Below are 25473 nucleotides of genomic sequence, written 5' to 3' on the forward strand. Positions count from 1 at the left end.
GCAGGAAAAAGCCTAGGGTGAAAATAAATTCACATAGATACCAAACCCTCTTTGCCAGTGTGGAAAGCTGTGAGAAGTCTGTGTAACTGAGGGTACTGGTGAAATTAAAACATTTGAAAGCAGGAGTATTTTATATTTAAGGTTATCTCTGTGGTCATATTTTTCTAAGCACACAGCTTTTGAGAGGCTGAGGTAATACCTGTAGTGAGAAGTTCCAGCTAAAACTTTGTATTACGGAGCATCATACATAACATGCAAAGACCCAGGGCCAGAATAAAAGTATGGGTTGTTTTGGTTTGGGTTTGTTTGGGTTTTTTTTTTGGTTGGTTTTTTGTGTGTGTTTTTTTTTTTTTTTTTTTTTTTAGAAAAGGCTTTACGAGAAGATATTTCTTTGTGATTATTCTGAAGGACTTCAGTGAGATTAGGAAGTAAAATGAGTTTAAACAGGAGTATTTGAGAGTCTCAGCTTTGACCAACTTGCTTTATTTTCTGCCCTTCCCGTTTTGTTTTAATTTTTCTTTTGCTGAGGTACTCGGTTTTCTCTGAAGGCACGAGACAGGCTCACTTGCACACGTGTCAAATCTCCAAATTTGCCTTTGGTTGCAGGTATCCTGAATTCTGCGCCACTGCTCTTGCCAGGTCGACATGCATTGAATGCAGGATTGCTGGCTGCCAGCGCTGGTGGAATGATTCCATACATGATTGATCCTAGTTACACTATGGGCGTGACTTGCTTAGGTTCTGTGTCAGCTCTCTCAGCCATAATGGTAAGTCAGGCCGTTCTAAGAGGTGAAACAAATTAAACAAGCAGTTTGTTCTTTGACTTTGCAGGATTCCTCTTAATGGTTGTATTTTACCAGCCTGAGTCACAGTCATCATAGTGCCTGTATGCTAACTTGCAGTAGCAAGTAGCAGCTGACTTCCCTAAATCTAGCAGTAAATTAGAACTTTTGCAGAGAACAGGCATGTGTATGTAGAATTACTTTTTGCAGCTATGACTTAATGGAGCCTTTTATATGACAAACTGTTACTTTAAAAGACTTCTTGGAAAGTTTACCTTTAAAATAATTAAAAGAGCACTAGGTCTACTGGTTATCCTAACTTAGTAAGATTATCCCCATGTTTAACTTCCCCCCTTCTACTCACATCAGCTGTTGCAAAATTTACCTTGAATGTTACCATTCCGTAAACCAAGTCTTGCAAAGACTTCTCAGTACCAATCCTTTAATGTTATGAAGATTCATGGAGCTGGTAGGATATTTTTCCAAGTAAAAATATCTGACTAAGCACAGGGTGAGGACAGTGGAGTGCCTTCCTGACCTCTCTCAAAAGGCAGAATCAGTATGTCTAATTCTCAGACTACAGCTTAATGTCTCCTACATTGAAAAGACTTGAATAGGTTAGTAACTTGATATTTATTTTTCAGTGCTGGAGGCAGATTGTCTTCTCTGCATGTTCTTAGTTATAGCTTGTACTGAAGCATTTTATTTCTTTTTCCAGGGTGTCACTTTAACAGCAGCTATTGGAGGTGCTGACATGCCTGTAGTTATTACTGTCCTCAACAGTTATTCTGGATGGGCTTTGTGTGCTGAGGGCTTCCTACTGAACAACAACTTGCTGACCATTGTTGGTGCACTCATTGGCTCTTCTGGTGCCATCCTATCTTACATCATGTGTGTGGTAAGAAGTCAGCAGAAATTGTGCTTGTTTTCCAAGTAATAAAAAAACTGTTCAGCATGTTTGCTAGGAAGATAAGCAATTGGAAGACCAAACTGCTAGGTGTTTACAGACTAGATTGAAACTGTTGGATTAGTTGCCAGTCATGTCTCTTTGGTTTGGAGAGATATGTACTTCAAAACTGCAGAAAGTCTTTGCATTGATTTGGGCACTGAGGTTTGGAATCTGGACTCAAGTTTAATTCCTTGTGCTCAGGTGTTCTTTTTAGATGTATCACTCTGCAGTGTTGTTACATTTAAGCTAAATGAAAAATCTGTCAGCAGGAGATACTCTAAGTAGTGAGTTCCTTTAAACAAAAAAGAAGTTTGGTTTGATAGGAGGTAATGGAAAGTTAGATTTTTGGAGTGTAGGAGAGTGTGCCGCTCTCTTCAGAGCAGCTACTCTGAAGTACCACGGGGTGGCAGCAGGCTTGCATGAATGTAGTGCTGGTACAAATGTCTGTGTTGGAGCAAACTCGAGCTTCAACCCTGTCTGTAGATCATACTGCATTGTTATTAACGGTTTCTTTTTCTCTGAAACGTTTGTGGATAAGTCTTTTGTTTTCCTGTGTGTGTCTCCTTTTTGTTTTCAAAGATGGAGAGGTAATGACTTAAAAAAATCTCTACCCATTCACAGCTACCAACCTGCTGCTTATCTATTGTGTAATTGTTTTTCACTTCTGCTGTTGTCTTCTTGTATGATCAGTATCACTGTTCTCTTGTCCTAATGTTTTCCTGTGGTCAGCTCTGGCTATCTTTTTTCACTTCATATCTGCTGATAAATAGTGTTGTTACCATGTTAGGAATCAATCCTTTTTATTTCTCTTGAGGAACAATTTCAGAAAAGCTTAAAAAAGTATTTTTGTGCAGCTTTGTGGAGATGAGTTCAGGTGAACAATCCCAGGTATGAATTTTAAAGAATCTTGTTTGTTCTTGAACGTTTTGTATCTCCTTATCAAAAGAAAATCTGATTATGTGGTTCATGGGTATACTTATTTAGGTATAAATGTATATGTTCACTTATATTTGTATACAATCAGCAATTTAGTCCATATCAGCAGAAAGGTGATGCTTATGGGCAACACAGGAATGAAAAGTGTGTTCTTTAAAGATGAAATTCTTGTAAGTCTTGGTGAAAATATAATCTCTTGGGTGTGTATTTACATAGATATAATCCCTCTGTAGCTTCATTTTTCTTTTACTATCCTCTTCTGTTTTTTTATTTATTTATTGGTACCTCCTCTCAGCACTCATAAGAGAGTTTTGAGGTACTGCGTTTGTTATTTGGAGGAATGGAGGTAAATAGGAAGCCTGGGGAAGTCATTAGCAAAGCAATTATACTGTGACAGAGTGGCTTTCCCCTATGTATTTCTAAAATTTCAGGAAGTTTAGTGTTTGAGATAGGATTCTAGAAGTCTTGTGCTGCTTCATATGAGCTTAGACAAACTTCAACAACCAATAAAATACAAATATTTTGTATAATTTCTGCATAATAAGCAGAATAACTTGTTTCTAGCTCAGCATTTTTCTTTTTTACTTCCTTTAATGGAAATTGTTACTTTTAAAAGTATTGTTGTAATTAGAGGATTCAGTATCATTGTCTTGAAGCTGCATTTCAGGAGAAAAAAAGCTCAACAGTTTCAGTAAACTGATTTAGGCTTTGTAACCTGTGCTAATGAGGCAACAGTTGTCCTCTCTCTTTTTTTTTTTTTTTTTTTAAACTTCTTCCCCCCTCTAGTATGACTTCCATGCAAAGCAGTGTTTTTATTGAAGCTTATCTAGTACAGATGAGAAGGTGTTTTTTGAAACATCTTACTGGTTGACACTTTCTTTTTACAACATTTCCAATTACTTTTGTGATAAAACTATAGCTTAATCACCCAGATCGTATCCAGATAATCTCTTAAAGTTTGAGTTGATAAAATTGGCCAACACGTATTCAGATAACCACTTAGTATTTCACTTGTATCTGCTTGATTTAATACATATCTCTCTTTTGTGCCTATTAGTTGGGTGAGTTAAGGACAAAGAATTTAACTTCAAAACAAAAAAGCAAAGGCCTGTAGTGTTCAGACATCCTGTGAATTGCAAATTCTCTTAAAACAGTAACACAACATGTCTTCATCAGAACACTTGGTTGTATTAGCATGTCCTTCTCTCCTTTTTTTTTTTTTCCCCTGAGTGAATCCTTGATGATCACAAGTGTAGTACTAAAACTGGTATGCTTAGGGATGGGGAAAATGCTTCAGGTTGAAGAGGAACCATTAACTGGGGTCATGAAAACAGAGCAAGAGAAAATCGTGTGGTGGTCCATCACCTGAACTACCTGCGCAGTTTCGGTGGGCACAATGGAAGGACTTGGAGGTCTCAGGGATCAAGTGTTTGCTTTTCCCTGGGCTGTAAGCTCCTGGGCAGTATCACCTGTGTGTGCATGGCAGAGAGGGCTTTTTGCTAGTAGTTGGACTATCTGAGAATGGTGAAGCCTGCACTTGGTTGTGTTCGTGGTCTCTGATGGTACAGAAGATGAAAGAGTTTCCCTGGGCTGAGGAGTTCTCAGCTGCATTGTTTGTTTGTTGTTTGTTGAGGTCTTGGCTTATTTTGAAGTCTTCTGTACCACTCCCTTTTATTTTCTTTTTTTTTATTTTCTTTTTTTTTTTCCCACTCTGGGTTTTTTGCCACACTTCCTGATTCCTCAACTCTTTGGTGTGAAGCCAGGCAAGGGTGCTTCAGTCTCATGCTTGCTGTGTGTGGATTCTCAGATTTCTAATAATATTTGAACTATTTTTCCTTTGGTCTGGTCTTAGTGTATTCTTTTGGTTTAGATATGTGTAGAAAGTACTTTGCTTCATGTAAGGTTAGTGTGTGTAACATCTGAAGAGGGTATTCTGTCTAGACTGTCTACCTGACACCTAACTGCTGTAATAGCCTGTTCTTCAGTTTGACAGTTTAATATTGTGATACTTGTCAAAGGCAGTGTATTCTTAGAGGATATGAATTACTGCCTGCTGCAGACAGTAGAAGGATGCTGATTTCATTGCATTTGTGCGCCTGCCTTACAGTATCTGATACTGATGATGTGTCAGTACATCTGCCAACACCTTTGTTGTACTTACTTGCGGATGATGAATTTCACAGGATGGCATATCTTCTCAGGCTACAACAAAAAAACTGTGGAGTTGCATGATTTGAAATGTCAGTGGAAAACGGACCCTTGGAAGCATAGTTTCGTGTGGGTGTTTCCTCTTGCTTATGTGTGTGTGCCTCTCCAGATCCATTCTCAAATTTTGCTGTGGTTTCTGAGCTAACACAGCAGATGTATGACACACATGTTTAATTAAAGAAGCAATTTATCCTGTTCCTTTCCTGCTTCCAAAGTTTTGTTTACTGCAGTTACAAGTTTTGCCTGCTTACACATATTGACAGATACTGCTTTGGGACCATATTCACAAGGAGACATGCCAGTGAAAGCATTTAGCCAGTGGCTTTTCCTGGCTAATTTTCAGGATGTGTTCTCCTCTTAAAGCTCCTATTTTAGGATCTCTTGTTACCCTTTGGTGCTCAGCCAGTAAGTTAATGGTCCTCTTCAGTTTATTACGATTTGTTTTGAGTTAGCGTTGGGTAAATTTTGTATGGCTACTTAGCTTTGTTGTGTTTTTCCTGCCTTGATGCTGCAGGAGCTTTGCTTCTGTACTACCTGTAAGAGCTATGCAGTTTCCATGCTGTCATGTAGCAGTTCGGTGCTGATGTGTTGAATTGCTCAAGAACTTAAGAAAATATCTTGCAAAAATAGTGTGTGTGTATGAATGTAAAAACAAACCTGTCATCACATATGCATTCGTTTGTATTTCTGTCTTTCAAGAACCAAAAGAGACCAATATTTGCTATTTGTGTTGTTTTGTTCTTTGTCTTAGGGAAATGCTGATGCTCTTCCATTACATGTAATGTGTTAGAAGCTGATGTTGGGCTACTGTTGTGAATCTGTGTCTCTGTTTTAAGGAGCCTGTTTTAAGAAATTTTGAGTTGTAAGCAGGCAAAAGTAGTGGAGAAAGACTATTGTCAGGAAGGCTTTAATAGTTTCAGAAGTTTTGTTTGTGAACATCACTTCTGTATTTTTGGATTTCATCTTTACCTGATGAAAAACCTCTTGTCTTTCAGGCTATGAACCGTTCCCTTTCAAATGTGATTCTAGGAGGCTATGGCACCACGTCAACAGCTGGTGGGAAGCCCATGGAAATTACTGGAACCCACACAGAAATCAATGTGGAAAACGCAGTTGAAATGATAAAGGAAGCCAATAATATTATTATTACTCCAGGTAAGACATTCTTGATTCATACAGCAAGAAGTTCAGAGGATATATTGTTTTTTAAAAAAACCCCTCAAAACCCTAAAAAAACCCCAACCCCAAAAGAAAACAAACCTCATCCAACCAACAAAACCAAACAACCTACCCCCCCAAAAAACCTGTAGCCCGTCTTGCAGTTGCAACATAGCAGTAGCATGGCAAATGTTGACTGGGTTTGTGGTATATGTTTTTGTTCGCACGTTGTCATTCCTTCGTGTAGACATTTATGACACTTTATTTTTCCTTGTGTGTGTCTTCAAAATTTGTGCTATATATTTAACCTTAAAACTTTTCAGGACAAAGACTGTCTTCTGTAAATTTTGTTTGCAGTTGATTTTTTCTGCAGTGTTGTGGTGTGAGTTTCCAAGCACTACCACAGTACCAGTGGTACCAGTAACAAAATAACTGTCTGTTAAGTTACTGGAAGAGGGGATTTTGTTTATGATTCTCATCTACTTGCTCAAGTCTGCATTGTACTGTTAAAAAAAGAGCAGAAAAACATCTAAAACTTAGTTAGTATGTAATAAATAATGCCATTAAAGTAGAATGAAACCTGAAAAGCAAAACCCTGAGTTGTCTGCAACTACTGTGTTGGCTGTAGGCTCATATGGTTCAATAGCACATTCCCTGTTAGAAGAGGTCAGGTAGGGAATAGCTCAAGACTTGTTTTCCTTCAACTGAATGGCACAAGTATTGCGTTAAATTTATTTTAGCATTTGAATACAAAGAAAGCTAACAAAATTATCTTTCATTTTGCTTCAGCTTAAATGAAAACATCAGTGAGGTAGGGTTCTGATTTGGGAAGTCATCTTTGTTTCCATGAAAGCTTGCAAACATTTTCAAAGAGTTTGTGTCTTGCTCCTGTGGTCAAACCTTGGGGGGTACACCATTAGTAATTTATGCTCTCCATTTTCTTCCTGGGCACTTTTACTCTGATGATTTGATTCAGAGAGAAAGATTGAAAAGATTATTTGCTCCTAAAGCAAATCTAGTAGTACGTTGAGGGTAATGGTGGTGAAGTAACCTGACAGTGGCCTCTTTATCAGTTTTTTGGTGTACCTGTCTGAAACATCCTTTTCTGATAGAAAAAGGAACACATACTTTTGTGTAGTTGAAATAAGTTACTTGCATAGTTTGACTGGTCAAAGCACTATACTCTTAGTGGTCATGGGACCAAAAAGAAGAGTGGTCAGTGGGAGTACAGTGGTCAGGCTGGGAATATAGGAGTATCAGGTGTGTGCATGTACATTTACATTTCTTTGTTTATTTTTAATTATGGGAGCTTCTGTTTGTGTGAAAGGTATGCTTTCTGTCTTTAACTATTCTGTCTGCACTGAAACAAAAAAATAGCTTAAAATTTGGAAATTCTTTCAGGTTATGGTTTGTGTGCAGCAAAAGCTCAGTATCCCATAGCTGATCTGGTGAAGATGTTGAGAGAACAAGGGAAAAATGTAAGGTAAGTACTTTCCTTGAGTATTACAGTTGGTTTTTTTTTGTTGTTGTTATTTTGGTTTTGGTTTTTCTTCATTCCAGTAAAATCCCCTACAAGTCTTTGTTCTGGTTTAATTTATCTTCCAGTCATTATTATGCTGATCTCTCTCTCAGAATACTAGCTAAAAGAATGCTCTAGTTTTACTAAGCTATAGCTGAATACCTAGAAATTTTGTGCTTCAATATAAAAGATTCCTTACTCCTTTAAACTCTTCTTAAATTTGATTTTTGGAAGAACCCTAGCAGTTGGAGAATCTTCTTTTTTTTTTTTCTTCTTCTTTTTTTTCTTTCTTCTTTTCAGTTTTGTTCTATTTGTCATGCTGAAATTCAGTTAAAATGAATAGTTTTAAAATTTAATACTTCTTTATTGAGGCAACAAAATCTTACTTTTTTGAAAGGTAAGTAAGTTAGCTCCTTTGCACACATATGCTCTGCCTCTGGATATAGTAGTATTTTGCTACACAACAAGCTGTGGAGTTATTTGTAAAATAAAACTTAAATGTAATTCTGCATTGTGTTCAAGAGAAAAGTTAGCCTTTTCAACAGGTGGGGAGGTTGGAGAACTCTCTGAAAGCAACCACTTTGTGGGAATACATAACTGTGAAGAGTAATCACAACAGCTGACATCAGTGCAGGGAGAATAGCTTTTATGTTTGTAGTGAATAGGGAGACAGCACAGGCCTAATGTAAGTGGCTTTGAATGGCCTTGTAGAGAAACCTCCATTGAGGAGGACTGTTTATCAGAGTAAAAATAGCTTTTTTTTTTTTTTTTTTTTTTCTTTTTTAAGCCCTGATTTCTTAAAGAAATGGACCTCTCTGCTTGGGGAATGGTTAAAGGGGTGCAGTGGGAATAGTTAAGGATAATAGGCTGGAAAGGAGAGCTTTCTACAGTATGGGAGAAGTGTTTGCTGAGGTCAGTCTGGTATGAATTGAAAGAGCAGATCAGATAGCAGTCTCCGCACCAAAAATACAGGACTTATTTATTTTCTGGGATAACTGACTTGAATTAATAGAAGTAATGCTTACTACCGCACAGCAATGTTTATGTATTAAAAAGAATATGGATAGTTACATCCAATTCTGATTGGCATGTTTGAAACAAAGCTGAAAAAAATTAATCACACTATAATGCTAGATGCCCTTCTTAGGTTAAAAATCCACAGTCTGCCTTGCTGTTTTAGTCTCTTACAACCTCTTCCACAGTCTGGAATAGCAAAAGACATTCAGTGCATATTGATTAGAGGTGTCTTGCAGACATTCAAGAGCTTCTCTTTTTGGACTGATGTGCTGCACACAGTGCCTCTGTTTAAAAGTGTATTGCCTGTCTGTTACGTTACGTGGAATCATAAATCAATCCATGTAATCTTGCATTAGCAGCAGGGCTTTAGCTTCTACAGGATATACTGCCTGATTTCCCTTTGCCTCTTACAAGCATTAAGGCTGTGATATTTTCTCTCACATCGTGCTTGCAGTTTTCTACAGTCTGGTTTGTTCAGAAAGAAGCCAGTGAACATTGGAAGGTCTGAGGATGTAAACTTCTGTTACCATTTTAATGTAACCTCCAGTCCATTAAGCAACTTACTGGATTCTCACAAATTTTTGCTATTGCAAGCAACTGCTATTAGAGTTCTTTGAGTATTGCATGGAAAGGCAATTGGAGTGCATATGTCAAGATGCATGTTTTTTGCTGGAGTGCTGCTCCAAAAACCAGAGATAATTCTTAGATGTCAGTAATGGCCTGAAGTCCTTTTCTTCTTCAATTTTCCATAGAACTTACAGATATTGAAAGTACTGGCAAGACAGCATCATGCCTCCCTTGCTGATTGTTTGGAAACAACTGTTTTCTAATTATGGTAACTTAATACTTTAAAAGTCAGTCAAGGCTCTGTTTTCATTTGAAACAAGATATTTGGACAGATACTGGTTAGCCAGGCTCATTCACTGATTTCCATGTGTTTACCTCAATTATATGGTGACTTTCCTTTGAAATCAGTACTCCAACTGTTAGTACTCCAGCATTGTAGTACTCCAGCAATTAGAGTTTATTTGTTTTTGTTTTCTTCCTCTGTTTTTCCAGGCTTATTGAAAAGTTGCATACAAGTGCTAGCAGTTTTTCACAGCGTGCATTGTGATGCATAATGACAGGGTTGTTATAGGGTTTATTAGCAATTACTTTTTAGTGTTTGCCCAGAATGTTGCAGTTTTGCTTCTAAAATTGCTTTATAGATGTATTTGTCCATGCGTACATTATAAATGAGGGGATGTGCTGGTACATTTGCTTCCCAGAGCAGTCCTTTTCACACCTTATTTCTCCATGTTTAGCAAAAACTCTCTGCGTGTCCAGATTGCATTAAAGATTTTGAAGACCTGTTACCTGTGCAACAGAAGAACCTTTCTTGGCTAATGCAATGACAGTGTTGTGTGCTTTTGGCTTTCCTTTTCAGCACTTCTATTTTTTTTTATCAACCTTGGTGAAATAAAAGATTATTGGGTTTGCCTTTTATGTTGGCTTTGCAGGGCAGAAATGTGAATGAATCCTCGAAATAACTGGCTTATACTTGAAATGAGTCAATTTCAGGAAGGGATTGCTGCAGTGCTTACCTAGAATTTTAATGAAATAAATCTGTATTTACAGTTTGTGGTAATTCAGGCCTTTCATCACTTTGGGGAGCTCCCACGGTGTTCATTGAGTGCAGCTGCTGTCCCTCTGGTTTCAGTAGGCCTGGAGTGCCTCGGGACCCCAGTGTGCTCACCATCCAGATGTAGTGACACTCTCACACATCCGCTGTGGGAGAATGCCAGCATGGACATACGATTGCATCAATTTGTAATGCCCATACTGTGCCAAGAAAAATTATGTCTGTCATATGGTCTTTTTTTGCTTCGTGGCTCATGATTGATCCAGAGGAGCTGTTGTTTTCATTTACTTTGCCTATAGCCATAACATTCTCAGTGAAGAGTGCAGATTATATAACATGATGCATAACCTTTGACTAGGGTTTAAATTTAGAAATACAGAGAGTTTGGGAACTTCAGACTGTTTTAAATTGCATAGCTAACATCATCGCTTACTTGAGATGCTCTTGCGGCAGATCACATCTTTAATGCATTAGGAGGATCACATAGAAAGCTGGATACTGCTGACCCTTCATTATAACATTCCCTTGCCATGGATGGGTAAGACAATAAAACTTTTCATAAGCTAAATCCTGAAGTTCCCAGAATCCATTTGCCTTGGAGAGGAAATGCCTGTTCTACAACTGCTGTTATATCTCTGCGAAGTTACAACTGAGTAAATTGTTGAAAGTTCTTGTTTTTCAGCCACATGTGTTGTTTGTAGGCTCCCAGACGTGAAATTCTGATTTCTTCTATATAATTAGATTATACTGCATAAAATCACAAGACCAGTTTGCTCAAAGCCCCATCCAACCTGGCCTTGAACACTTCCAGGGATGGGCAGCCACAATTTTTCTGGGCAACCTGTGCCAGTGTCTCACCACCCTCACAGTGTAGAATTTATTCCTAATATCTAATCTAAATCTCTCCTTTTCCAGTTTAAAGCCATTCCCCCTTGTCCTGTCACTACATGCCCTTGTAAAATGTCCCTCCCCAGGTTTCTTGTAGGCCCCTTTATGTACTGGAAGGCTGCTGTAAGGTTTCCCCAGAGCCTTCTCTTCTTTAGGGTGAACAAGCCCATCTCTCTCAGCTTGTTGGTCATCTTTGTGGCGTTCTCTGGACTTGTTCCAACAGTTCCATGTCCTTCTAATGTTGGGTGCCCCAGAGCTGGATGCAGGACTGGAAGTGGGCAGTCAGGAGAGCAGAGCAGAGGGCAGAATCATAGAATCATAGAATAGTTAGGGTTGGAAAGGACCTTAAGATCATCTAGTTCCAACCCACCTGCCATGAGCAGGGACACCACACACTAAACCATGTCGCGCAGGGCTCTGTCCAATCTGGCCTTGAACACCGCCAGGGTTGGAGCATTCACAACTTCCTTGGGCAACCCATTCCAGTGCCTCACCACTCTCACTGTGAAGAACTTCTTCATTAGATCTAACCTGAACTTCCCCTGTTTAAGTTTAAAGCCATTACCCCTTGTCCTACCTCTACAGTCCCTAATGAAGAATCACCTCCCTCGATCTGGTGGTCACGCTCCTTTACAACCCAGGACACAGTTGGCTTGTTGCTGGGTCACGTTTTGCTTCTTGTCAGCCAACACCCGATGTCTTTTTCTTCAGCGTTGCTCTCAGTCCTTTCTCTGCCCAGCCTGTATTTGTGCCCTGACCCAGGTATTTCTATGTATTGATATATAATTATTGCATAGTAGTATACAGTTTAAAACTGTATACATTGCCATATATATGTGGGTAATTGACATTATCGATATCCGCATCAGGTTAATTATCTTAGCTATTGCCACAGTGTGACTTTCCTAAGACTTTTTCTACCTGTGTTTTTTGTTTCTTGCATAGTAAAGAAATTCTTGTCAAGAAAAATGCATTGCAGAGTGAATGGACTCTTAGTGCTTTGTATAGACTTTCGACATCTAATTCATGCATGAATATGGTGGTTTCCTGATAACTTTCATAGTTGAGAGAAATACAGATTACCTCTTTTTCTTCCAGGTACATACATTCAAATTAATTGCTAATATGTCAGTATTTTAGTTTGTTGTTTTTTTTTTTTTTTAAACCTGATTTTTATAGGTATGTATTTTGAAGGACTTGGGTTTCTATCTTTTGATGATGGAGAATCTAATTACTTTTGAACACATGGAAAGATGGGTTTCTTACATTTTTGAAAATAATAAAATACAGATTTAGTGTTGGACATTAATTTTTTAAATATTTTATTTTTAATTTTTAATTTAATGGATTAAAATTTATTTTATATTATAACCTTCAGTTGTTTTAATTATATCAGTTTACAGTCATCATTTTATGTTGCTGTACAAGAAAATCTAGAAGAATTTTAAAAAGTGAGCTGTTAAGATGGTCTCCCAACCAGTCTTAACATCCTGTGTAACTCAGGTGTGCGTAAGATGGAAATTACCATCACTGCTGAATTGCAGCATAAGGACAACATGCACTAATGCAAGTTTATAGGATGTTGAAGTATGGTTACTAGGAAGACACTACGTGTATCATCAGTGTATCATAAACAATATGTGTGTCAGTTCTCAGTCGGTTTCACATAGTCAAGTTAACTAGGTGAATTCTGAATTACTAGTGCTGCAGCAGAAGGGACAAATGAAGTCCAACAGATCTTTTAGCTCAGATGCATTGGTGTAGCTAGAGAGAACTAGAAAACTCTGTTGTACCTGATTTGCTTTTGCAAGGATACAGCTATAGCTGTATGCTCCTGCGGCTGTATTGTAGGTATGCCATTGGCTCCTATGGGTCAGCTCAGCTCTGGGGGACCTTACTAGGTTAGTTTGTGATGCTTTGTGGAGGGAGGCTGCTCTTTCTTCTTTGCAGCTGGGTTCTTGGGAGAGTATTTGAATTGAGCTAAGGTCCATGCCATGTATTTGGAGCTTGCTCTAACTGTGATAAACTAGTGGCTGGAAATAGAAGCCAGAACCAACCCTCACTCACCTAAGTATGCTTAATAATTTAACTACTTAAATTCAGTTTAGATTTTTTAAATGACCTGAGCCAGCAGAGCCAGAGCTTTTTTGATGCTGAAGTACTATTTCTAGGGACATGTTGTTGCCTCAGGCATGACATCAGGCCTAAGCTAGCCTATGTGCTTTGATACTAGTAATCTATGTAGTCATCCATAATGTGTGATGAGAGCATTATACTGTCATACTTCCAAGTCATGCTACCCTGCAGCCGTTATTATATATCGGGATTCAAGCTGTGCAATATGTGAATGATGCACTTCTCAGTTAATTTAGTTCTGTATTTTGTTTTATTTTCTTCCTTCCCTTCCTGTTACCTTGAATAACAGATTATTGTTTGTACTACAAACAGAGGTGGAGAGGTGTCAAAACACAAAGTGAATGGGGTGGAGAGAAAAGGAGGTGAGGCAAAACCACTGGGCAAATTATTCTCTGTATATACAGTGCCTAAAGTGTTGAGTAAACTAAACTAGGCACCAACCAGATGTTACTTACTTACATCACTCTGTCCAGCTTTGGCATAATGACAAGAATCCTATCTTTACATGGATGAAGTGATCTTGAAACACTTATGCACTGGGTTAGGCAGGTGCTAGCTGTTTCAGTATCAATAACAAGAATGTTATCTAGCCAGTTGTTATAAAGATAGATGCTGACTTTATGAACTATATAAAAGTGATTTCCATTCTGAGATTTTTCCTGCAATAGTTGTCTTTTCATACTGCTATAATCAACTTCATACTACTTCAAGTAACACAAGCCCCTCCCCTCACTTCCCCCGATTTTAAGTGCTTTCTGTGCCGAAAGTGCTGTCCTAGATATGGTGTGTATGTCACTAGTTTCAGATTTTTGGTCTAAATTTAAAAGACAATGTTGCATTCTTTGTATTACCAAAAAAAAAAGTTTCAAAACATGAACTTATTTTTCAGTGTGCTGTGTTGTCTTTCTAGAGCTAAAAAGAATCTGAAAATCTGAAAGAGGCTTGTTAAAAAGGCTGAATATCCTTGCCTGATACTCCTGTTGTTTAGATGTAAAGTATTAGCAGCGAGGATGTGTATGCTCACTTCAGTGTGTCTGAGAGCTGGAGATGGTAAGCAAGCACCATGTTACATGGTCAGGGTCAAGAGAGAAAAATCAGACTTAATTCTATGTTTCAATGAACTTCCAGAATAATGTTTCAAGTCAGAGACAGCATTATTATGAATCTTTGATACGGGTAAAGTGCTTATAGACTGAAACCTTAATGTCATGTAAACTGAAGGTCAAAAAGAGTGTGAGATTTCTGCTTGATTTAAAAACAAACCAACCAACATAATTAAGTTGTTGCATAACAAGTATTAAAACTGTATCAAAGAAACTTGGCAATTTTTCTCTTTAAAATACTTTACCATAAAATAGATCTCTCTTTCAAAATACTTTGTGTGTTGAATATTTGAATATGAGTGAGGTTCATATTTTGAACATCTGGGAGATGTTCATGTGACAAAATGTTTCTGCCGTAATGAACTGCTGCTGTTTTGAGTCAGGAGCAAGATACACATCAAGGATTTTAGCTACCTCTGTTCTGTGCTTACCTGAATTCTCCTTTCTATTGGACAGGCTAACTTCATTCCAGATATATGTAGATCTTATCTTGTGAAATAATGAAAACCTTAGAGAAGCACATATTTTTAATGGTTCTTTTTGACACACTTGCACACCCACTTTTAAGAGGTACTGTCAGGCTACTGTCGTATTTCATTAACAGGCTCTTAGAAGCAGACTTCTGGGAGTCACTTCAGTATTTATCCAGAAAGCTGTTGTATGAGCAGCTTTCTTTGTGAATACGCAGTATGTAGTTTCAAGCACAGTCTGTCAGGAGTCCTTAAGTACTGATAGTTCGTGCCATAACTTTTCCTGAATGAAGATTACTTGTCCCTTGCTTTTCTACTTTCTTTGCCTCTTGTCAGGAGTGGTGCAGTCAAAGGTGAAATTAATTCTTTTGGCAGCTTAAATTTTGGCTTTCCAGCCCTTGGAATAAGATTGTATGTGTGCATAGTATTTAATAAAAACCTCACGAGTATTTTGTTTTGTGTATTGCCAAAGTAGCTCTGGTCACAAAGACACTAAAATAATTTTATTAGAAACAAAAGAGAATTTTGTCGGAAAATCTTCTTTTCACTGCCAGAGGAGTGATGGGTTTTCTCAAGTGCACTTCAGAATAAGAGTTCTCCTACTGCACTGTAAGTGATTGAATTTGGTACACATAAGACTAGCTGCAGTACTACACATGGCTTACATTACTGAGTGGTATGAAACATAAGCTGTTAATGTTTTGTCCTGTATATTTGCTCTCCTTTTTATGATTCTAGGTGTTCTCCTTTGCAATAGGATTGCAAATATTTACTTGCTGAATACAATCTATTATCTTTCTTTCTTGAAAAGCATTTCTTTTAAAGCTGGCTTTTATCCTGCTGCTTGACCTAGAGCTTAAAGTTCTAGTATATCTTGTACTATGTGAATTGGTCATATGTCCTTAATTTTGTTGCTGGAGTTCCAATTATGTCATCTTTGCATTGTCTTAACGTTGTCTTGCTGATGGAGTGTTCAGTTGCCCTTTTAAGGATGTATTTGCACAGTGTTGAATTCACAATCTGTGTGTCATGGCAAGTTGATTTATCAGTCTTGCCCTTCTTTCTGAAGAAGTCCAGAGCGTTCTTACTACATTCCTTGGACTTCTGTTTAGAAATTTCTGTTCAGAAATCCAGAAATTTACAGTTCTCTTGAGTATTTTAGATCTCTTCCAAAGTACATGTAGGCTTCCTTATTAAACATGTAACTTCAGCCATATACAACATTTATCTGAGGCATTTTTGGTGGGCTTGAATCAGCATTCCGTTTGGTGATAGCTCCAGAGCTGTAAAGACATAAAATGCACAGAGCAGTAGACATGGTTATTCCTAGTTTATTCAGGGCCAGTAGTGAAGCAGAAGAGTACAATCTGCCCACTAGAAATAGAAATAGATCTGCTTCTATGCAAAATATGTTTTTGGGAGTTGCAGCTAAACCAGTTTAACACCTCCATTCTGACTTTTGTAAGGTTTTTACTCTTTCAGAACCACATGATAGCCTTGGCTCCTTCTCTGCTACCGTCTGTGTCTGCCTGAATTTTAGTGACTCGTAACTCATAAGCTGTGTATTTTCTCTAAGTTGGTTTTGAGCTGTTCTGAAGACATCGCCCACCTTCTCACTCTCCTTTTTTTTGGTTTTGTTTTTTGTTTTTTGTTTCCCCTCCTAAGATCAATCATTCAGCAAAACATTGTCTTGTGCTTGAAGTAGAGTCCTTTCTTCCTGTTGGATTGGAGTGTTAGATTGTGGTAACCATGCATACTCTAGAGATGCCTGAGTCAACAAGGTCATTGCCAGGGGCATTTCTAGGAGTAGCTTTACTTCAGGAAGGCTGCACATTCTTTTGGCCTTTTCATGGAGTGTTACATTTTGTGGCCAGTTCATTTACTCTGGGTGCTTTTACTTTTCAATGATGTAAGGGACCTACAAAGCATATTCATGTGGGTGGTGGTTTTGCAGCAAAAAGGCTTATACATAAGAACCTAAAGGTATCTTGTCACAAATTTTTAAATGTGGTACTGCTTGGAAGGTGGATGTAAATGCTTGGTGTGTGATGTGGCTCAGTTTGGTGATTGTAGCCATACAAAATTGTAGAATATGTCCTATTACCTACAAAAGTATCTGAAGAAAAGCTTGTTGGTATAAGCTGTTGCTGAGTGGAAAATTTACTCTGTTGGTCCCTCTTGACAGGATGTGTTCCCAGGCATTTCTGGCCATGAGTTCCTTCTATGTTGTCACTACAGGTGTCCAGCAGGCTCTCCAAAGCCACTTTGCAGGTGCAGCAACTTTCTGATTCTTCTCATGATGGAAGGATTGAAAATGTACTCCTGGCTTCTTTAGTTTTACTGGGGAATGAGCATATTCTTTTGCATACCTGCTGTGTCAGCCATACTTTTAACTTTGCAGAAAAGCAGCAGCTGCTTTCATACTGAAGAGTCAAATCTACGAGCCTTTTTCCCTTCCCCACCCACTAACTTCCCTGCAACACTGGAAAAGTAACTATGATATTGTTAAGGTTTAACCATTTCATTTTATTAATTCACATGTGTTCTTAGGAACTTCTCAGCCTTGTAGATTACAGGTGGTAATTTTACTATGCAAAACAGAGTGGTCAGTACTTATTAATGGGGTTGAACTTACTTTCCTGTTAGGTTTGGTATTCACCCTGTGGCTGGTCGTATGCCTGGTCAGCTGAACGTACTCCTAGCAGAGGCTGGTGTTCCCTATGATATTGTACTGGAAATGGATGAGATCAACAATGACTTCCCAGGTTAGCATGTAAGCTATAAGTTTCCGGTAGATTAGACTTGATCTTGTCAATTTTTATTTATTTCTGATTTTATATCACACAAGAATTATTAGAAATAGAATAGCTCATTCAGGCCATTCAGTTTCTCTTTATGCCTGTTTTGATCCTGCTGTAGAGGAGCAGAAGGTCTTTCTCTTGCAGTCAGACTGTTTTCCCCAGCTAATGGCAAGTGAACACAGAGAAATACAAGAAATAGAGTGACTCAGGAGCAGAAAATACAGACACGTAAAGCAAAGGGAAATATTGAGTGCAGGAGTACAGAAGAGCACAGATGTTGAGTGGAGGTTAAATAAGCCTGTGAAATGTGTTTCCTCCAGAACCAAGAGAACAGTGTTCTTTTTTAATTGGTTGTAACTGTGAAATAAGTGACAAATGCTGTGTCTTTTTTTAATCTCTGTTACTGCCCCATACAGGAAAACTACTGTTTAACTGACTTTAAGTCAGGTGTCATGGATGACTTGACCCTGTCATGTCTTGCAAACCAGTTTAGCATTGTACAGACAATGTCTTGCTTTCTTACATCTTTATTTAAAAATCAGGAAGTTGCTGGCAAAAGGTTTTTCAAAAGAATATTCAAAGGAAAAGTCAGGCACAAGGAAATTTGGAAGTAATGGTACTGTGTGTATATGAAACTACATTTAAATATCAAAGGAATTAATTTTGTGGGGCAGAATGATCTAACAAGTCCCTTAGAATGGGGTTCTGGATGCTTGCAGTTTGCTTGAGGTAGTTTGTAGCACACTTGGACTTTCACATATAACTTACCTTATAAGTTTGTAAAATACTTGTGAATGAGGTCCCCATAGATGTTGTAGAGTGCTTATCGTAACAGGTTTTTCTGCCTCTGAAGATCAGATTTAACACAAAAATGTACCTCAGCTTCACTGTTCAGGTTTTATATGATTTTTCATCAGCCTTGTTTTCTTTGTCTTGCTGCAGAAACTGACTTGGTCCTTGTAATTGGTGCAAATGATACAGTTAATTCAGCAGCTCAGGAAGATCCAAACTCTATCATTGCTGGAATGCCAGTTCTTGAAGTCTGGAAGTCCAAACAGGTGAGATTAACAGAGTTGCATTAGCACCTAGCATAGGGAGCATGCTTTTAACAAAAAATGGTTTATAGGATAATTATTAAGACTCTCCTATTCTTCTTGTTTCCATGAGAAGCTTTTCTGCAAGTTGACCAATAAAACAGTCAGTACTTTGAAAGTGTGATGCATTATTCATGATTTTATAATCATCAGCAAGTACTTCAGTAAGTCTAATGATGATTGCAGTAGAAAAGACCAATGAAAGTGCTTCTACTAAAAATGTGATTAGAATAAATTATGTTCTTCTCGCATTTGCAGCCCTGAAGCATTTCTGTACAAATACCTGCTTTTTTAAGTTTATAGGAAATTTGATTGACAACTCTGATATTGAAGTGGAAATACAAAAGTGAATAATATGCTTAAATAAAAAGAATCGAGACAGTAACTGGCTGGGTTTGAGTAGGGAGCTCAGTCTTTCCAGGTTCAGCTGACAGTTTAATTACCTCACCAGTTTTGCTCTTCCAGAGCAACATTGTCTCATCTAAAATACATACACTTGAGTTTCCTCATTGTGAAATCTTGGATAGTTTGTTTTGAACCCAGATGTAACCAGTTCATCTGAGGGTTTAGCTATTCAGATTCTCTGTTGTAGGCACATACATTTATCAGGGTCTTGCAATTTGGGAAATAAACATGTACATGAAGTTGATAAAGCTTCATAGTTTCTCTGCTGAAGGTGCCATGGTTACCTAATTTGACATTTAAGATCTAAAACTGGCTGAAATTTATTTGAGGATTAAAAAACCCCAAAATCTCATGTATGAAGTCATACAGAGTAATGATCTGGAGAAGTCTAGATAATGTTGCACCAGATGTTGATGTGAACGCTCATCTGAATTGTGTTGCTATCATGGAACTGGATCTTAAAGTAGTTCAAAATAAAAAAAAGCCTCAAAACCTCTGCTACAATCATCAGTGCCCATCTTAGAATCATAGAATAGTTAGGGTTGGAAAGGACCTTAAGATCATCTAGTTCCAACCCCCCTGCCATGAGCAGGGACACCACACACTAAACTATGTCACCCAAGGCTCTGTCCATTCTTGCTTTGACTTTATTATATGGACTAAGTAAAAGCATATGCATATGTAGCATCCACATTCTTTTCATCTGATGTGCAATACTGTGTTTAACAATAAATGTTTCTGAAACTGGTTTGGATATCAATTCTGTCTCCTGTATTAAATTTGAAATACAGTTTTGTAGCAGTGAGTACCCTATTTTGGCAAAGGATGCCTCTTCCTCTCCCTTTATTTGTGGAAGTTGGTTTTGTGTTGGCTTTGTTTGGAAGGGAGAGTGTGGTTAGTTTTTGCTGTTTCAAACGTGAACTCTTTATGTGCAGGTCGTTGTAATGAAGAGGTCTTTGGGAGTTGGTTATGCAGCGGTGGACAATCCAATCTTCTACAAACCTAATACTGCCATGTTGTTGGGAGATGCTAAGAAGACTTGTGATGCCCTGCAGGCCAAAGTCAGGGAATTGTATCAAAATTAAATATTGATTTGTATTCCACTCATGATTGCAATTAAAGTTTTGTCACAGAGGTCATGGAAAAAGAGAAGAATATTTACTGTCATAATACAGCCAGCATTTGGAGAAGACTGCATTGACTCCTAGGAGATGTAGTTCAGTTAGGGAATCATTGAATCATAGAATGGTTTGGTTTGGAAACCAAACTTAAGATCTTCTAGTTCCAACCCCCTGCCATGATTCCATTAGACCAGGTTGCTTAAAGCCCCGTCCAACCTGGCCTTGAACACTGCCAGGGATGGAATGCAGGCTGTATGAAAAGATGGTCATATTAGGCCTTCAAACTGAATCTCCCATGAGGCAATGCATTAAAGAATGAAAATGTGCTTTTTAAGGTTAACACTCAGCTGTTAGAAGCAGGAACTAATAACTCATGGTCATCTTTAAGTAGTTATTGGCTTCCTCCTCCTTACTGTCTGTACTTCTGTCACGGTAATTCACTAAAAAATACTGTGCCAAAATTGTATTCTGTCTTATCATCAAAGCTGTTCTTTGGCCAGTATGGACAAAACAACTATTTATTTCATCAAAACTTCAAGCAAAATTGCAAACAGATGCAAGGAGATGCAAGTAGATGCTTACACGATCTGAGATTCTGAACAGAATATTCTGTTTCTTTTGGGGATTTTACGGATGCTGTGAATCAGGAACATTCTAGGAAGGTTACTTTTCTTCAAAGAACAGTTCCACTTTTTTGTAGTGTCCGCTTACATTATGTAAACACAGGATTTCAGGGACCTACCCAGTGATTTTCAGGTCTGAGAAGGAAATGTACACATATGCACTGCTTAACTTTTTTAAGCAGCTGCTAAATGCTCCATTTTTTTCAGTTATTGCCTTTTAAGTGTCTGAGGAAAAATATGGTCCAGTTCTGCAAAGGCATAACATCTTGCGTACCCGATCTGTTCACAGAATTTGGACCACAGTGTTTCAGTTTATGTTCACTTAGACTTTTCACTGTATTTACTACTTTAAAATTTGGTGATGCTTTCTTAATTAACATTTTTTGATGCTGGGAAATGCACTTCTGAACATATTTAAGATGCTGGAGTTTTATTAGGATTTTTCTAAATAAGCTATTGTTTGAAAAGCACAGAAACATACCAATCTTAAAATCCAATATTTTGATAATTTGACTTCTCCCTAATCTAATTAAAAGCACTGTTAAATTCCCATAATAAGTTCAGCAAAGAATTAAATTACATTATGACATAGATTGCCATTTTGTTTTTATTATGTTAAGTGTACTTGAGTGGAGCTCAAATATTTGCCTAATAAAATGAATTTATCATGTTTCCATAATGATGTAGCAACTGTCCGTGGTGACGAAGGCTAAATAGAAATAGCTGTACTTGTGTTAGAAAGCAGTCATATTTGGGGAAGACAAACTGTTATGAAATAAGTCTTGAAATTAATCCATTTTGATTTTAGAACAAACATTTTTTTATTATACCATGTACAGAGACCTCATTTAAAATAGTGTATTTCTACTTAGCTACCTCTGTTTTTATGTGAAAATCATTTAAAACACAGACTTTGAACTGGTAAGAATTACATTAAGAATTGTAACTGTATTAAGGAAGCTACCCTTTTTGCAAATCTCTTTCATAGAATTTGAAACAAAAATTTTCATGTAAGCATTAATATGTTGTACACTACAGAAAAAGACTTGTAATTAAATTTTAATTTAAAACGTTGTGGCAGCTATGTTTGAATGTAGCATATATGGCCTCTTGATTTCATTGTATTCAACTTTTCTTTTAGGTCTGCAAAAAATAGGAAGATGGGAGAGCAGGAAAGACAAGGAAATAATCCTCTGTCTGTCTCCCAACTAAACAAAATGGGATTTGAAGGGATTCAACATCCTAAAGCATTAATTTCTGTCTTGTCAAACATGATATATCTAACTGTGTATGCAACATGTTTCTGCCTATAAACAGCTTCTTAAAAAAAACCTCACCAAAACCCACAAACAAAAACAATGGGGGAGGAACTTAAAAAAAAAATAAAAAAAATATCCATACCATTATGTTAGATCAGAGGAATCAGTGTTATCTTCAAAACTTTACCATGGAACACCAGCTGATGGTTGAAGTGCTAATAAAGTCAATTATTTTTCTTTATTCATCACTGTCTCTTTTCTCTCCTGTGTTTGTTGAGTAGGTAAGTAGTCTGAGATTCTTTCTGGGAGTTAGAAGATCAAATTGCCACCAAGGATGTTGAGATTGAAGAATGTAGTGAAAAGGAATCATAGTGAAATATGCATATTTCTTGTCTTTTTAATTTGAATAGTTATTTAAAATGATGTTACCTGACCATAGCAACTTCTAGTAAATGAAGAGGGTTAGACAACTTCTGAGAGCAGTTGATCCTAATATTTGTTGCCTTTTTGACTTAAAAAAACCCATGAAAAAGCTGTAAGAACTAACTTGGCTGAGGTGTGAGATTAATCCTATCCCCTTGAGCCTGATACCGTGTAAGTTTGCTTTGGTTCTTCATTATTTAGATCTACAAGATGGTCAAGTTGATTTTGTGATGATTTCAGTTTCTACTGAAATTATCATTAACTTCAAAGTGAATGATAACTTCAGCCATCTGCTAGTCTGTTCAGTTGTATCTTTGCACAAGTCTGACATGCAGCTTTCATGTTTTGTTGAGTTTTGGTCAAGCCAAGACTCAGAGGCTGCAGTCTGGCATTAGTTCATGAGTTTAACCCCTCTTCCCTGTTGAGCAGCCCACCTGGGAAGCATATACCCACATCATACAGATTTGCAGTCTCACAAATGGTAAAGCCATAGGCTATGTCCTTTTGTGGATCTGACATCTTACTCTACTGCATCTCCAGCTGCTTATTATCACCGAAGAGGTATTTACTCTAGCCTGCCTCCAGCAGGCTAAGAAAATCTGATCAAATTATTACAAAGCAGTGCAGCAAGAAAAAACGGAGATGATGGAGGACGCTGATGCCTGTTCAGCTGCTGGAACTTCTTCAGTTTGCAGTGTGTATCCATGGCCATGAGACACCTTGGATCTTTGTTTTTAATACAAGTTGTTGCACTACTAGAGTTACGGAGGAATTTAGTTTGGAAGGATCCTCTATAGATAATTTGGTCCAGTCTCCTGCTGAGTTTGATCTGATTGCTTCAGGCTTTGATTTGAACATTTCATGGGTGGAGATGCCACAGCCTCTCTGTTCCAGTGTTTGATTCTTCCCATTGTGAACAATTTTTTTCTTTCATATCTATTGGCATTTCCTTTGCTGCAATTTGTGTGCCTAATCCTGTTACCGCATCCTTCTGAAAAGAGTCTTTTTTCCCCAGTCTCATGGAATACAACAGGAAAATTCTGCCCTTATCCATCTATGGCTGATAAACGCCATATTTTATTTCTCCTAGTATGTTGTGTGAATGGTAGGTCCCAGCTTGGCTCACTCTGGTATATTAGAGTTTTTTTTTTTACTGGGCACACTAATGCAGATGCAGTCTCACAAATAAGAAGTGCAGGAAAATCATCACTTCTTTTACCTGTGGGCTATGTGCTTACTGATGCAGTCCAATACATGGTTGGCCTTTGCTGCAAGGTTGTGCTGCTGTTGTTCGTGATTGCCTAGTGGGACCATCTTGTTTTCCGCAGAGGTGTTTTCTTGCTAGTTGTCCCCCACTCTGTGCTGTTGTGTGGGGTTATGCCATCTTTACATCGGCCTTGGAACTTTATCAGATTCCTGTCAACCTGTTCCTTAGCCTGCTGAGGTCCCTCTGGCAGTCATGCCCTCCAGAAATAATTTGTTCCTGCAACTTGGTAAAATCCGTGAGCTTTCCTTCTGATTGTCCAGGTCAATAATAAGGAAGTTGGAGACTTCAGTACTGACTCCCTCATGATGTTATTACTTCACCACTAGCTGGATTTCTTACTGTGATCACAACCATTGGAGTCTGGTTGATACTCCACCTGTGCAAACTGTATGTCACTAATGTGCCTGGATACTGCATGAAACCTGGTCGAAGGCCATGCAAAAAGTCAAGGTATGAGCATCCTTCACTCTTCCTGTGCCATCTCACTGCAGAAGGCAGACAGGTTGGTCAGGTATGATAAAATCATGCTGTCTGTTCCCAGTTACCTTGTTTTTTGTGACATTCTGAAGGGATATTGGTTATATATCCTTCCCAGGGTCAAAGTTTGGCTGCCTGGCCTGTTGTTTCCCTTGCCCTTCTTAAGCCAGCAACTTATTATTCAGATCAGAAGTTAAATTCTAACTGTAAGAGCTGCTATTTCTAGCAAGCACAGTGTTTACTTTCCGTCTTGAGAAATACAGAGTTTTGTGATGGTAAATTGGCTTTGTAACTTTTTGTAAGTAGGGGAATTTCACTGATTACCAGATGACGAGTTTGCAGTTATGTGGTCTGTTAATCTATCAATCTGTTTCTCAAAGTCTTGCATTAGTCTGGAATTTTAGAAACCGTATCTTAATCTAAAGAGTTACAGATATCCTGCTATGTTGGTTCCTTGTAGCAAGCATGCATTTCTGGCCAATTCAGATAGAGAAATTAGGGACTGAACCTACTTTTGTATTTTAGTTTGAATAAAAAGCTGGCTTTTGGAGCAAATCACAGTTTCTTCCACTTGCTAAGTTTTGATTTCTGTTGCAGAGCTGTCTTGGAGCACACAAGCTTGGATTCTTTTGAAACTAAGCTATAACATGCTCTAGAGCTGTGAATGAACAATCAGTCTGTAGAACCAGATCAGCAGTATTCCACAGCAAACATCCTCAAGCATACGGAGTGCAGTTGATATCCTTGACACCGAGTGCCTTTTTTGCCAGGTTTAATTCTGTTGCGCCAAAGTAATTACTAAGGTAGACTTCCAGATCTCCAAAACACAAGAGAGGATGAGAGGCTGTAATTCTCTTTCTTCCATTCTAAGGCTTAATTATTTGTAGTAAGTTAACTTAAAATTAAAATTCAAAAAACACCCACCCCAAAACAGAAAAAGATTTTTGCTCTACAAGCATATGTATATTTTTTTATAAGCTTTCAAATTCTGCAGGAGAACATTACAGGAAGGAATTTGAATACTGGGAGATCTGGGCACTCTGCTCTGTACCTAAGCAGTGCAATTCAAATAGCCGTTTCATTAGGCTTGCAATGAGTATTGTTCCAACGATACCACTAGTGCGGAGTGGTGTTTTTTTTTAAAAGAAAAGATTCTAAAGAACTACAAATGCTAATGACTTGTGTAATCTGACTGCTCTGTACCTGCACAGAGGAT

At 37.9% G+C, this 25473-nt stretch overlaps 1 protein-coding gene across 1 annotated transcript in view; it reads left to right on the top strand.

Annotated features, from left to right (window-relative positions):
* The window catches only part of NNT (nicotinamide nucleotide transhydrogenase), a 42704-nt gene extending 22466 nt beyond the window's left edge, over nt 1-20238 (top strand). The window contains exons 15-21 of the mRNA XM_010013436.1: nt 607-767; nt 1501-1680; nt 5871-6030; nt 7435-7516; nt 17434-17552; nt 18531-18646; nt 20023-20238. Of these exons, the coding sequence (XP_010011738.1) occupies nt 607-767; nt 1501-1680; nt 5871-6030; nt 7435-7516; nt 17434-17552; nt 18531-18646; nt 20023-20172 (968 nt within the window). The 3' untranslated portion in view covers nt 20173-20238. The remainder of the gene's footprint in view (nt 1-606; nt 768-1500; nt 1681-5870; nt 6031-7434; nt 7517-17433; nt 17553-18530; nt 18647-20022) is intronic.
* Nucleotides 20239-25473: the final 5235 nt, after the last annotated feature.

The sequence above is a fragment of the Nestor notabilis genome, unplaced genomic scaffold (genome assembly GCF_000696875.1).
Source record: "Nestor notabilis isolate BGI_N333 unplaced genomic scaffold, ASM69687v1 scaffold15294, whole genome shotgun sequence".
NCBI lineage: Eukaryota > Metazoa > Chordata > Aves > Psittaciformes > Psittacidae > Nestor > Nestor notabilis.